Raw genomic sequence first — 14,698 nt, forward strand, 5'->3', positions numbered from 1 at the left:
GCCGTTATAGTTATTTCCATTTTATATTCTGTGGGACCTGAGGCACAGACCAATTAGATTTGATTTGGGGGAGATTATTTAAAGACACATACAAAGCATCAAGGGCTGAGAATTAGAACATAGCTGGGTTGGTTTATGCAATGACTTGCTAATCCTATGTCATGTATACACAACACATGAACTCCTGAGTCCCACTCTACTAGCAAATACAGTATTTAGACTAATATGATTTTTTCAGTTTGGTGCCAAATCTTGCTGGCCTTTGCAGTTCTATCTGGTTACAGCCTTTCGTCTGTATCCATCAAGGAAAAACTATTCACACTTTCAACCTTTTACCTTACTAAAACAATATGAATGTAAGCTAAGAATGACTGTGTCTGTTGGGTTTTTTTAATCTATGTTTCTGGGTGTATAATTCAGTATTGTGCTTCTATTAAGTTATTTCTTTTGAGACCGCAATACAGTATTGTCTCTTACAGAGACCCACATCATAACTGAAGAGATAACTGAGATTAGGTTGTTTAGTGATTTATTAGCTAACTGCTGAGGTAATTAATAACTAATAATTAAGGAGTCAGGCAAGTTTTTCAGTACTCTTTGGTCTGCAATCCCTACCATGTCTTGCCTACCTAGGAAGGTTCTGATTCCAAAAGGCACTGATAGTTTGGGATCCCAAGGCGAAAGAAGTTTCTCTTGGTGCTCTTCCTCACCTTTACAAACAAGTATTTGAAAAAAATCCAGCTAATTTCTGTACAGTTTGGTATTTTTCCTGAGGGGAGTGCCTTGAAGATTAAGTGGTAACTTCAGTCCTCCCTTTAGCTGTGTTCCTTGGTGATTTGTGTTTAGTTTATTTATATAGCTACATATTGTGAAATAGATAAGAACAGTATAGATAAGTCTCTTAATTTATTACTTCTGTTGCTTGCTAACATGACAAAATTGAGTGTTTTCTATATTAGTTTCCATCTTTAAAACTCAGGGGAAAATAAATTGAACTGGCCTGTTAGTCCATGCAACAGCTCATTGATAAAATGACAGGAATATAATGAGTTGGTCAAAATAAAGTCTGTTCACATTAAATGACAAACCTGTTGATATTAAATGGAATGTGTTGGGTACTGAGTTAAGCTGGAAGTTACTTGTAGGGTATTATTTCTTCATGCCATAGGAATAGCTTGCTGGTACCTTCTTCTACATGTTCAGTGTATCAAATAGCACCTAGTCTTGACAAAGTTAAATGCTTTTACAAAGAAGTCAAGGCTATAGAGCAGAAGCTAACCTTTTGTTGTTTGCTGTGTACAGGTACAGGTGTTACTCTCAGTTTTTATGGGTTTGCAAATGTGTGTATAATAAATAAAAATACTGCTGTTACTAAAAAATGGACTGAAAACTCCTTTTTTCATACAGTACAAGTGTTAGTTATGAAAATGCATTGTAAAAGTCTTTGGTTTAAGTCCTCTGTCTCTTAGAAAGGTAGAGGAAGATGAGTGAAGAATGGGGGAGAGGCAAATTCATGCCCTGCTTGTGCCCACACAGAGAATTGCTGTTCTAGTTCCAGCATTTAGACAGTCATAAATCATAGACTATATCTTTCATTTCCTACTGAACATATGTTAAACATCTGAGTAGGATCAAGCAGGCAATAAAAATGAAAGTTAGTAGCCTACAGGCTTTTCTTTCAAAAACAAAGATCAATTATCTGTAACAGACCAACCAACCAGTCTGTAACTCATCTGTGGCAGATTTGGTATGTAGCTTTTTACTCCTTGGTGGAAATGGCCTGCTTAATTTAGCATGGAATTAGTTCATGAGCATAGGATGAATTGTTCTTTCGGGGTTGTGGTAGAATGCAGGTTCCTTTCTTCTCTTTCAAACCTCATAATCCTGGTCTCCAGCCACTTTCACAGTCCATCCAGGCATTGGATATGCCAATAATTGGTGTCTGTAGTGTGCCCCTTACACACAAGCACAATACAGGTGGGAAAAAAAGTGTTATTTGCAGTTTTCAGTTATGTATAGCATATAGTACTTATGGATCTCTACATACAGAACTGAACTAGAGACATATGAGTGTGTGTGTCTGGAGAGAGAGAGATGTGAAATGTATTAAAGGTATACATTGAATTTTATATGCGTAAACATACATGCTGTTGCTGCAGTATAATTCAAGCAAAGAAACATGGAAAGTCTTATGGTGATTTTTTTTTTTCACCCAAATTACTATTGCATGTAATGGTATATGGATCTAATGAGCTATGATTCCATTAGCAAGTCACATACTCCAGAAGGAACAAGTTTGTAGAACAGAATTGGTGCTGGGGCCCTGGCATGCAAACTATACTCATTTGGGAAGGAGGCAAGAATAGAGGGTGTCTTTACTTTGAACTAGATCTAGTCTGGTCACATAGTATAATGACCACTGACAGTTGAAGTTTATTCCTGAGTGTATATTTTGGTTTAATTTCATCCAGGATTCCAGTTAGTGTGTACTGAGACCACTTAGTCATGCAAACCAAAGCACTGTAAGTGGGGGAACTAATTGATATGCCTCAAGACCCACAGGTTGCAAGGAAGCTGTCCAGCAGTTTAAATTTAAGAATTTGTGTCAAATAATAAATTCTGTGAAGTAAAGGACCAAATGGCTCTGTGGTTCCTTGCTAGTTTCTGTTTAAAGTAGTGATTCTGTTTTTCATAAAAGCAAAAAAAGATGAGTTTGGTTACCTGAATCTTGTTTTATTTGAGTTAGTTCAGAAAGCAGTTAAATTCACAAATGTCTTTCATCTTGCAGCTTGAAACTCTTGCGGAGTTTTATTGCAAAAACAATGAGGTGCAACTTCAGAGGAGAGCTTATTCAATGCATTGACTGTAATTGCACCCCTGCAATTCACAACGATCCTGAAGTCCGTACATGCTAGTCTCAAAAGAGCGGTAGGAGATTCTACTACTGGAATGACTTAAAAAAACAGAAAGGTTTTGACTTTTAAGCCGTACTACATGCACAATTGTAATTCCTAACTTTTTACCTGAGGCAGAAACTTTGGTTCTGTGTCATGCTCCAGTTTCTAAATTACTCCACTGTCACAAGCTGGTTCTAAGCTTTGTAGGCGCTTTCCAGAGTTTGACCTGTCCAGCTTCAATGCAATTAAATGTCTGATAATAAATTTCCAGGTTGTGTTTGGAGCTGGGGACTGTAGTGTGCAAGAATAAATATCCATGATGTGATTTTTGAGACTCCTGGTCTATCTGTGAATCTTAACGGAGAAGGCTGCCACCAACCATGCCTTCTGCTGTGTCTGTATCGGTTAGTCTTGCTGTTCAAACCTCTGGATTTGCCATTGTCTCACTCAGGTTTTTTCTATGCCATTGCTTTTCTTAATCCAGTTAGAGGCAGCCATTCACAAGTTTAGTGGTGTTTTGAGCTGACTCACTGAGTGCGTTCAAGGTGGTAGGATCTAAAGGGCAGCTCAAGACCTAATCAATTATGGCACTATTTTCAGTACCTTTTGTTTGTCCAGGCTTTCCTTGAACATTTCTGTGGGAATTATTTTAGCATTAGCATTTTAAAGTATTGATTGATTCTGATTCCTGGGAGGACAAAATAAAGGGGATTAGAAAAAGGCCAATGGCTTCTCCTCATTTTTTTAGTAACTTGTAACATTCTGGTATTTTCACATTGGAATTATTCTGGGCTGTTTTTCTTCTAGTTAATATTAGTGTTTCGCTTTCCAGATATGATTTTTTTTCCCCTTTTCTTCTATAGGGAGGTAATGCAGCATAATCTTCCCACAGTTTTAGAAAACCTTATATGAAGGTTTTTAAAACTATACGAAGGATTTTAAATTTATAGATTTTTTTTTTTTACTCCTCTCTGCTAGGTCTGAGTACTGCTAGATCTGCCTGCCTGTAAATTACAATATTGTGGTGCCAATTCTCTGTTGAAGGTGGCAATGTGCTTGTATTGGGAATTTGTCCAATCATTCAGGGTGTTTAAAAATCCATTTAGTTCTAATGTCTTTTGTTCTGGTAAGAGCGGAAGAGATTGGGGGTGGGTGGATAATTGTCTAAAACAGACAGTACTTGATTCCAGTGAGGCAAGGTATGTCTTAGAAAATGTTGGCAGTAGTTTGAAAATTAATAGCCACTAATTCAGTGCTACCAGATAGTGCTCTCATGTCAGGCATGTCTATGGCCACCAGTTCAGAAGAGGCTCTCGCTAAACACTGCTAGACTTTTTATGTACTAAGACTTTCAGCATTCTGGCTATTTGAAATTAGAAGTGAACCACCTGCATCAACCATATCCATCTCAATATTTCCGTTTCATCCAATTACATTGTACTGAGCCAAATAATCTTCCTTCATTAAAGTGTAATTTGTACTCTGAGGAAGCTTGTTGACATAAAAATCATCCATTCTTTTGAGGAAGAATAAAAGAAAGGATCTAATGCTTCTTAGTTTAATAGTTCCCAAAGTATAGTTCAACTTCAAAAGTTTTGCAACATCACAATAATTTGTACAACCTTTATGTAAATTTGACTGCAACTTGAAACTGCATATCTCTCTCTGTTGTCTAATACAACCCTAATGGCTGTTCTAAAGAAAGTGAAACAGTTGTATTTAGATACTTTATAATGCCATTTTACAAATCATGACTATTCTTTTGGTAACGTTTTTAGTGTGAGATTGACAGAGTGGGGGAAGTTTTTGCATCTGCTAGTTCACGTTGCTTTGGAATGTGGCTGCAGCTTGAGATTAAAGTTACTCCTTTAATATTCTTCTTGATGATAACCAACTGTTTTATCAATTTGGCTTTATTTTTGTTTTATATTGATGTGAATCACTTACTAATGGGTGGAATGTTTATTAGAAGAAAATTGATTTTAGTTAGGATGTTTAGCTTGGAGGTGATGCAGTATTTTGCTTTCTGCTTTCCGAAGAAAGCATATATTACTGGTGCTAAAAATAGAAAAGGTTTTTGCTTTGGGAAAAGTATGACTTAGGAAACTTAATAATGAGATTTGGAACATGTGGCATCCAGTTCCTGATGGAATGACACAAGGCCATCAGTCATGTTTCTTGTAAAAACGCACAACTGATTGAGTCCCCTGTGTGCTGATGAAGTGCTTACTGACTGAATTTCTAAGCATGTAGTTCTCCTGTGCTGACACTTGAAATGATTCACCTGCTAGTGTGTTTGGGATAAAATTATTCCCACTGCACAAATCCAGACTCATAAAAAAAGTTTGAAAGAAGGATGCAGAAATTAATTTACAAATTAGCATTGTGGTAAGTGACCTAGTCTGCAGATTGTGATTTAATATTCAGTAATGTTCACAACAAAATGATCTAGTGCTTATTGAAATATTGGTAGATAAACTGCTAAAATGAACAGAATCCCGTTAGTCTAATCTGCTGTGTTTATGGCAATGAAAAGCTGTATAACTGGTTGAAAGGTATAATATAAAGAGAAAAATATTTTGGATAAATGCTGTCAAACTGTGTAAACCCAAGGATTTCTGCGAACTTTTGAGTCTGTGTGGTGAATGCTGTTGGAATTTTATTAGGGCACTTGTAATGGGTGTCACTGTGAATTTCTGAAGTCTAATATTTACAACCAAATAGAAGCAAAAATTTTCTTCCTTGTTTGGAAGTAATACTCCAACCTCAAACATTGTGGATAGTAATCTGGCCTTGATAAGCTTACTATATATTTACTGCAGATTTCACTTTTTTGCAAAATAGGCATTTTATTATTTGGCTATTTTGCAATTCTATTGTTCCAACCGGAAGACTGTGTCTCACTTGTTAACAAGAGACAGTCTGAGTTGTCTGATCATTTGATAAGTCTTATCATAAAGTTATGGACTTACTTCCATTTGTTTTTTCAAACATGGGCAAAGTTATGACTGTACACTTCTCATCAGTTCCATGTCAAACTTACTGCTTAATGTAGGTATTGCATTTTAACAGTAGCCTGCAGGAGATAATGCAAAATTATGTGGGAGTAATGCTACTCCGTGACTGTTACACTGATCTCCTTAGGTCAGAAAATCTAAGAGCTGTTGGTAAAATACATTTATTTCATGGTTTATTGCAAGTAGCATTGTTTTGGATTGCTGCTGTGTGGCGTTTGTGGGTTTTTATTCCCCACTGAGTTTTCTTTCTCTTATTCTGTGTCTGCTGGTTTAGGTTGTTTTTTTTCCTTTTCTCCCCCAGTGACCATCCAGGTTTATTACTGGAGCCTTTTTGTTGTTGTCGTTCCTTCTCCACCCTCTTCCCCTTTGGAGTAGTGAGAGACTCCATCTGTTTTGAGCAGATGGGTGAGGTGCACCATGTTAATAGCTTGCATTTGTGTGTCTGTATCTTCTGCTGTGAGGATAAGTGTTTTGTAAAGAGAAATCAGTACAGCAGCTCTGCTTAGGCAGAGTGCAACCATTTGAGTGACAATTTACCAGGAATGGACTATGAATGTGCCTGCAGGAAGTGCTACAGGGGCTTGGGTCTTCTGCTTTCCTTTTTGTGAAGTGAATAGTGCAAAAGAGGCACCAGAAGCAGGGCTCTTTGGAAGGATGTTCCTGTTATCTTTGATCACAGGAACTGGTTTTAGCTGGCCTTTATTCAGTTTCTACACAGTTCAGTTTTTAGGCTATCAGTGCAGTAATATCTGCAGAATATCTCTGTCAAGTTATCAAACTGTGTAATTGATTAGCATGGGTTTAATGCCCAACAGCAAATGTTAGTTGAGGTGCATAGCTAGTCAAAACCTTGCAGTGAAATGCCTGTTTTTTAGCAAGATACAGCTTTCTGTCAAGGTTAAAGTTTTCAAATTAATTTCTGTTTTCAGATTGTAATTGGAAAAAAAAAGGGGTGTGTGTGTCAGAAATAAATAAAAATCCTAACAAGCTTGACTTTCAAAGAAAGTGTCTGAGAGTTACAGTTTTTATGTTCTTTGAAATTATTTGCAGGGGATTTTTTTTTTTTTTTATTTCCTCAACAAGATCTTTGTGAAGGCACTTCAGCCCAGAAGAGTAGGAGTTTTCCTTGCCTTCTCGGTGGCTAAGAAAAAAGGAGGATCTAGCACTTTTCTTCTGAAAGCTAATAATCCATTCTGTAAGATGAGTTTTGCTCCAGAGAAGCGTTTATTATGTGATACAGCAGAATATGAACTAGGCTTTTTTTTTTTTTTGGTGTTTCCTGGTAGCTGCCTGCATGAATGTTTTTATCACATGATGTACAATAAATGTAAGGAAACATACCCCTTACTGGAAGGAGATATAGTTGTTGTGAAGTAAGAGCTTGCACATAGGCAGTTACTAAAGAATGCCTAATGAATTTAAATAATTTTCTTTTAAAAGATTAAGCTTTGATAAAGCAAGATCTTTCTCTTGGCTTTTAAAAGAGAGACAGTTTGACTTGCTGGATTTAATTTTTTTTCTGTGTTATGGACCATAGAACACAAGCTTCGATTCACATCAAAGAGTTTAAGGAGGACTTTTGATCCAGTTAAAAATACAGGTGTTTTAAAAACCATTTATTTCAGCAGGTAAAATGCACAGATTTAAGTGCTGTGTTGTACTTACTGGCAGTGACTGCAGGTCTTTTAGATGCACCCAGCACTTGGGCAAGTTTTGCAGCCTGTTCCACAGTGCTGGAAATAAACTAGTGTCTGGATTAGCTAATACAAACTAGATTAGGCTGCATACTCATAGTGGTGGTCTTTCCAATATTTTGCATTATTTTCAGAACAACATCTGGATGAGGCTCCTTGAAAGAGAAACATCTGTGGTTTTGGGGGGAGTTTTAAGTTGGGTGGGGGTTTGAGATACTGAAAATGTGTAGATGAAAAGGCACTAAATATGTCTACTTACCTCTATCCTCGAGAGCATCAGGTTATTCTTGCTGGAGTAGTTATTGGAGGTCTTACAATCCATGGGAAAGAGTAAATGCACTGTAAGAGTTATGTTTTAAAGCCTTGATTCATTAATTTGCCGGTCTTGGAACATGCCTATAACAATTGTAAAGTTTTGAGGGTTTTTTCAGCCTGCTAGTGGAAAACTTTAGATTGATTTAAGTGATTGGGGTGGTGGGGGCACAAGGATGTATTTTCCAGTCAGTGAAAATTGTAAGTTATTTCTCTGAAGACAGCCAAAACCTTGCAAAAAGAGTCACAGCCATCTTCCCAATTTGCAGATTTTTCAGAGAGTAAAGCAAAAGAAAGAGTTTTGAGGGTGAAAGAAGATGGCTGTGCATAGCACGAAGAAGCAGTTCATCAAGAAGCACTTGTGGCCCCCCTCACGTTAATTTTGGATTTTACAGCATAGATTAATTTTTGTTTAAGTATTAACCCTGACAACCCAGAAAATTTCATAAGCAATCCAGAACTTTTTCTTTATAGATGAACAAACAGGCAAAAAGCCTGCATGATTTGTTTAAGGTAATAGAAGGAATCTCTCAAGTCTGGATGGAAGACTCTTGAAAGGGTGACATTTGAAACACTACACTGAGATTACTAGGCAACACCTTTCAGTAAAAAAGCATTATACTTGAGTTTGCTTTTAAAAAGATGATAGAAGATCTGAAAGGCCTATGTGATTGTTCCCTCAGATGAGAAAAGCAATTCCTTACAACATCAAAGGAAAAGATAAATAGAGTGCTAGAACCTTGATGAAGAATGTAGGGCTGAGGATTAACAAAAAATATTCTTTGGCTGTCCTTGAAAAATGTTTTACTGACCTTCAGTTCTGTATGGTTGACTGCTGGTTGCAAAATAAAGACTTCCAAAGTATGTGACCCACCAGTATTCTAGCCTGTCAGTGAGCTGAACTGTTTTTGGTGTAGATCCTTTTCTGGTCCCTTTACTTTAAAAAAAGAAGAAAATCTAGTTTTCATAAAAGCCAAGATCAGTTCTGGATATATTTCTACATATGACAGATTAAGTTCCCAGATTCTTAGGAATATAAAACTTAAATTTAATTTTAAGGACCTTGATCAATATGCAGATAAAGCCATATTTCATATCACAAGCAGGATGACGTATTGGCTAATAAGAGAAGTTCCTTTACAGAAAATATAGGAAGAAAACAGCTTAGTGTATTTGCATGCAGAAGCAAATGGAAAGAAGACAGGCCATTGTAAATTGTTGCTGGATATAGAAAAAACACTTGAGAAATTCTTTTCTTTCTTCTGGAACAGTCTACAAAAGGAAGAAACATGGTGTTCCTTGTCCATGCTAAAGAAAGACAAACCTGTTTCTCTTCTCTGCAGTAGGGAGTCCTTATGTTGAAGCTTTAAGAAGTTCTTCCATATGTCTTACTTTTGAATTTTATTTATTTTGTCTGCGTAATGTGCAGAGTGTTCACAATAATTCCATTTTTCTATATTAGATGCTAAAGATTTATTATTTGGTGCTTTGCTCTGTCACATAAATGAATGTGTATCTGACTCTCAGACGATATTTGAAACTGGTAGCAATTGCTAGGAGTAATTCCAAGGCAATTTGCATTCCCTAACAGATTTCCCTTTAGAATCCTTTGGCTGTTTGCATTCAAAAGAAAAACAAAATCCCAAATTCACATCTGCAACAGCAATTCCTTCCTTACAACTTGATCTTTAATTTGTAGCTATTTAGCTACAATTTCCCTCAAATAGTAAGTAGAAGCAGCTAAAAGATTTTTGATGAATATTTTATTTATAAATTTTGAGGATAAACTAAACATCCACTGAAAAGATGAGAAAAAGAAAAGAGGAGCAAATTCATGCTGTAACGGGACTTTTTCAGTCAGTGCAGGATCAGTCAGGCTATGAGGTTTTCTCAAAGGTGGAATCATTAAGTTTTCACAGATAAGTTGTAAACCAGTGCTCTTTGTTGCTGTTGCTTTTCTCACTAGAGTGTATTTTTCACTTCCCATCCAACAACAGCAACTATATGTATATTTCTATCTTTATGCTTAGGTGTTTTTTCTCAGTGTTAGACACTGATGAATGTGTAGAATGTGGAGCTGGGATTTAAAGTTTGTGAAAACATTGAGAAGTATTAGATCTAATGCTGTTCCTGGTTTTTATTGCTGAATTTTTAATGCCATCTAATAGAGAAGATTTTAATTCTGTATTTTTCTTGAGGTTGGTGAATGAAATGAGACACTTTTCCCCTCCATAGTCTGCCAGAGCCTTTTGTGATCTTGCAGATATTCTGTTAGAAAAACTTTAAGGGCATCTGAGGTCCTTTATGAAAGATTGTGGAGGAACTCCACCAACCTCTTGTTCTTTCTTTCTGTTTTGATGTACCTTTCAACTCACTGAGTACTAGTTTTGTAATTTGCCAGCACTCCAGAGAGCTCCGGCAACAAAAGTCTTATTTGTATATAAAGAAGTACTGTACCACAAGGAAGTCATACCTTTTTTTTTTTTTTTCCATAGAATCAAAGAATAATTCAATTGGAAGAGAAATCATATGTTCATCTGGTCCTTTGCAAAGCAGGTTCAGCCCCAGGGTGCTCAGAGCTTTGTACAGTTATGTTTTGAAAAATTCCAAGGTTAAAAATTTCTATGGCATAATCTCTCTAGGCAAGCTTTTCCAGTTTTTCTTAACACAACCACAACCAGCGTTGTGGTTTTGAAATCCATTCTCATTCCTGGACACCAAAGATGATGCTCTGAGCTACCAAAAAGTGTCTGCAGAGATATGAAAATCATGTGTAAAGAGTGACTAGAAAAGAAAGGAGTCAAGCATGTCGCTGAATCTCTAGCATCATCTCTTGCTTTCTGATAGAAAAAAAAAAAAAAGGAGAAGCTTAAGACAATGAGTGACTGCCTGGCAAAAATCTCCACTGTCCAGTGTCAGACTTTTTTTCTGGTGTTGCCTCTTCATGCAGAGAAAGAACAGAGAGACTGATCTCTTTTAAGCTGATTTCTGCATCTTCCTGCAGAAAATTTGCATCGTCTGTAATTTGGGCCACTCTTAGTTGTCATGATCCAGTCATTTATTGTTTCATTCTGACCATCAGCCCTCTGTGGGAGAGAAAAGGGCATGTTGATGGCATTTGTACATTTTCATGGTAATTTACAATTACTTCTGGAACAATTTAATTATTTTGAGACCCCCATATCACCCCAAATTCAGATGTTGAATGTGGCATCTTCTTCCCACTGGAGCTGACAGGCCAGAAGTAACAAAGTGAGGCTTTCTTCCTTCCACCTGGAAATTAAATGGGAATATTCTGCAGAGTGGCAACAGATCAGCTCTCTAGCAAATTTCCTCAGCAGGTGAAGTGCATTTGAATAAGCTGGTGAGTTGTGTTTTACAATTTCTGCCACCCTTACAGTCTTCTATAGAGTAAGGTTAAACTGAACTATTTGTTCACAGCAAACTAATGCTGTGATGCTTCTTAGAGCTATTGTTCTAGACTTTCAACAAAATTATTTCACTGCATACATTAGACTGCTCATAACTTCAACTGAGAGAAATGGCTTCAACTCTGGACGCTTATAAGTGCACCTTGTGACATGGGGTAGCCCAGAGGTTCAAGGGGCTGTGCCCTCAATTGATTCATACTTCTCTGAGGAAGTATGGCCGTCTGTCACATTTTTGGTGTGAAATTCTTACGGTGAAAGACTATATGACTGCCCCAAAGATGGAGCTTTTTCCATCCAGTTTTCCAGTTTTAGTGGTTTCTAGCTGTATAAAGATTGGAAAGCTTGGATAACGATAATAGCAATTTGTGATGCTTTTGCTGAATTCTGTGCTGTTTTTATTATCCACTTTTTCCAAGAATTTAAAATTTTCTACTGAGGATGTCTCCCTCAAGACCCTAGTCAAAAATACTTTTTTGGCCTGTTAAGGGTAACTTCGCAGCAACTGTGCTTATGTTGGGTTGTATAAACATGGGTCTTTGTTTTCATTCCCAAACAGCCTGACATTGAGCTTGTCCTGATTTCCAAAGGTAAAGGGACAGCTACATGTTATCTTCTGTGTCTCTTCCTTTTTGGTTATGCCAGCTTTCTGCAGTGGAGAAGGATTAGTGCAACCAAATCTCTGTTTTGAAGATTTTAAAATTTCCTGAAATGATGCGGGAAATTCTCCTTGGTTACTCTGTTGAGCTGCTTATTAATTATTTGTTTCTGTTATCTTCAGACCCTTTGTTTCAAAGGCCATTCAAAGTATTGAATTATTGAATTGTCTCCAAACAATTAGAGCACTTAGCATGTACTTCCCAGTGCACAGTTACATGCTTCAGGCAATTGCTATTTTTATTTGAAAATCTGTGAACTGTTGTAGGAGTTTCCTGTCTCTCTGGTTTAGCAAATTATGAATGTAGTGTAGTCTGATTTCTCTATCTTCTCTTGTCTTTGTATGAACAGAATGAAAGACTTCCATCCCTGATTTTATTGTTGTCATCTATGCTTCCCCCTGACAATTTTTCTTCACAGTGCTTTTTCTCGATACTTTCTCCACTTACTGGCATGTGCCTTTCTTTTGGACATCAAGGAATTATTTTATGCTTGGGGGGTTGGTTTGATCTTAAAAGATGGAGACAAAAGCCCTTGTGTGAGCTGGTTATTTGTTTTTTAGGTCCACATGTTTTTTCCTGTTAGTTATCTAATGTCAGAATTGATCTTGTCCACAGAAGCCAAAGGCCTGTAACTCTTGAGTTTTTTAGCTAGACTGCCTCTGAATAAAGATACATGGTCCTCAGCCTGGCTTTTTTAGGCCAATTAAATTTGAGTGTTTTATTCTAGTTTGTAAGCCTCCTCACTCAAATCCGTGCATTTCACAGTAACCCCAGGTAGTTCTCTGTGTGGAGCTTGGGCTAGTGTAGATTAACCTGAAATATAGGTTGAGGCTTATGTTCAGCCACTCCTCTGTTAGAGTTCACCATCACAGATGTTTGCAGGAGTTAGCTAATCTGAATGGAGAATCCTTGACAACACTGTTGCATGCATCCAGGTGTTTCTTAAAATCTTTTGATGCTTGCCAGATCTTTGCAACAGCTCTTGTCTGTTTAATGACGTTTGAAATGATTTACTCTGTATTTATGAACACCATAAGCCAAATGAAGCATTCCTCTCAAGTGTGACGGAGTGTGTTCTTTTCTTGTCATTGGTTGCTTATCTTAATTTACCATCCTTGTGGGTTTTGCTATGTTTGTGTTATTTCTATTTTTCTTTTCCAGAATACAACACATTTTCAAATGCAGTGAAGAGATGCCGTAGCCAGAAGAAGGAGAACTCTGTGTTCAGTAAGCGAACAGATGAAGCATCAGCTGCTCAGTATTTTCAGGTAATGAAACTTCAGTGCCAGTTTGTGAAATCTAGGTTACTGTTTGCTTGACCTTAGTCACCAGGCCAGTTAGAAAGATAGCTTAGGTTTATTCAGAGGGTGGTCAGGACCTTGGTAATTTAAGTACCAAGTAATTTAAGGTAAGATTGATAGAAGATGGGCTTTATCTTTTTTTCTGGTTTTCCTCTCCTCCTTTTGTTTTAGTTTTATGGCTGCCTGTCTCAACAACAGAATATGATGCAGGATTTTGTGAGGACAGCCACTTACCACAGAGCTATTGTACAGAACTACACAGATTTTACAGACAAGGTAAGTTCTGTTAAGTGTCTTAAATGTTCCAGTATACTGCTTAGGCTCTAAACTTCAGCTTGCCCTGTAGAACAACACTGATCAGACTGGAGCCTTTTCTCACCTGGGACTTCATGCATGAATATACTAATTCATGTGTGCTTCATATTATTAAAGTTATTGTCAAGCATATGATGCACGATGGTGATGGTACATCCTCAGGTACAAAACGTAGATCCGAACATGAGCTACAAATTCCTCTGCATTGTCTTCTGTGGACAATCTGGAGACCTACATGTATGTGTTCCTTGAGATTTTGGGCTGTTATCATTCCCATTTGGCACTTTGGAGCTCATATACAATATGAGTTTCCTTATCTTAACTATTGACTGTGTACTTGCTATGTTGCCATATAGTCTTTTGCAAATACCTGCAAAGGTATTCTAGTTTATGTCTCCTTCATGGAGATCTACGCTGAATGTTTTTGCACCGCACAGTCATTACAACCTGAGCAAGCACGTAAGTGGCTGCTGTGACTCCATTTGTGCAAGGCAAAGGTTTGGAAACAATGCAGGAACTTACAACTTCAGATGCCAAACTCATCTCTCAAATATGTATATAGATCTCGAAGACTACTGTAATGAATATAATGATATTTATTACTTCTTCATCTAGTCCTCTGCCTCTCACATTGTTCAAACCAGATACTTCAGCAAAAGACAAAAGAAGACTTACACTGGGGAGATTTAGGATAATCTGCCTCCCAGCCACAGATTAAGTCGCTTCCTAATTTCATTTTTTTTAGTCTTCTTGAAATGCAAAGCATAGGACTAGTATATTTTACAATGTTTTTTTTACTTTTTTTTTTTCCGTATTGCAATTAGTTGCACTAACTAAAGACTTTCTGACCCTCTCCAGGGCCAGTCCCCATGTACACTCTTCTCTGATTCCACCCTTAATACAGCAACAAATTCTGTAATATAATCATATGTTATGTGGAAAAGTATTTCCTTTAGTAAGATTTTTAATTTATCAGCTTTCTAATTCTGTCATTTGCTCTTATGTTGGGAGGCAAAGGAGTATTGAAGTTCTAATTTTCTTCATATCATTCCTCCATTGTGTCAATTTTTGTTGT

General features: G+C 37.1%; 1 protein-coding gene across 1 annotated transcript in view; it reads left to right on the forward strand.

Moving 5' to 3' along the window:
* Window positions 1-14,698, forward strand: part of LOC104841299 (histone-arginine methyltransferase CARM1-like) — a 52,337-nt gene that overhangs the window by 509 nt on the left and 37,130 nt on the right. The window contains exons 3-4 of the mRNA XM_010582863.1: window positions 13,169-13,275; window positions 13,480-13,584. Of these exons, the coding sequence (XP_010581165.1) occupies window positions 13,169-13,275; window positions 13,480-13,584 (212 nt within the window). The remainder of the gene's footprint in view (window positions 1-13,168; window positions 13,276-13,479; window positions 13,585-14,698) is intronic.

Source organism: Haliaeetus leucocephalus, unplaced genomic scaffold (genome assembly GCF_000737465.1).
Source record: "Haliaeetus leucocephalus isolate CR32 unplaced genomic scaffold, Haliaeetus_leucocephalus-4.0 Scaffold849, whole genome shotgun sequence".
NCBI classification, from domain to species: domain Eukaryota; kingdom Metazoa; phylum Chordata; class Aves; order Accipitriformes; family Accipitridae; genus Haliaeetus; species Haliaeetus leucocephalus.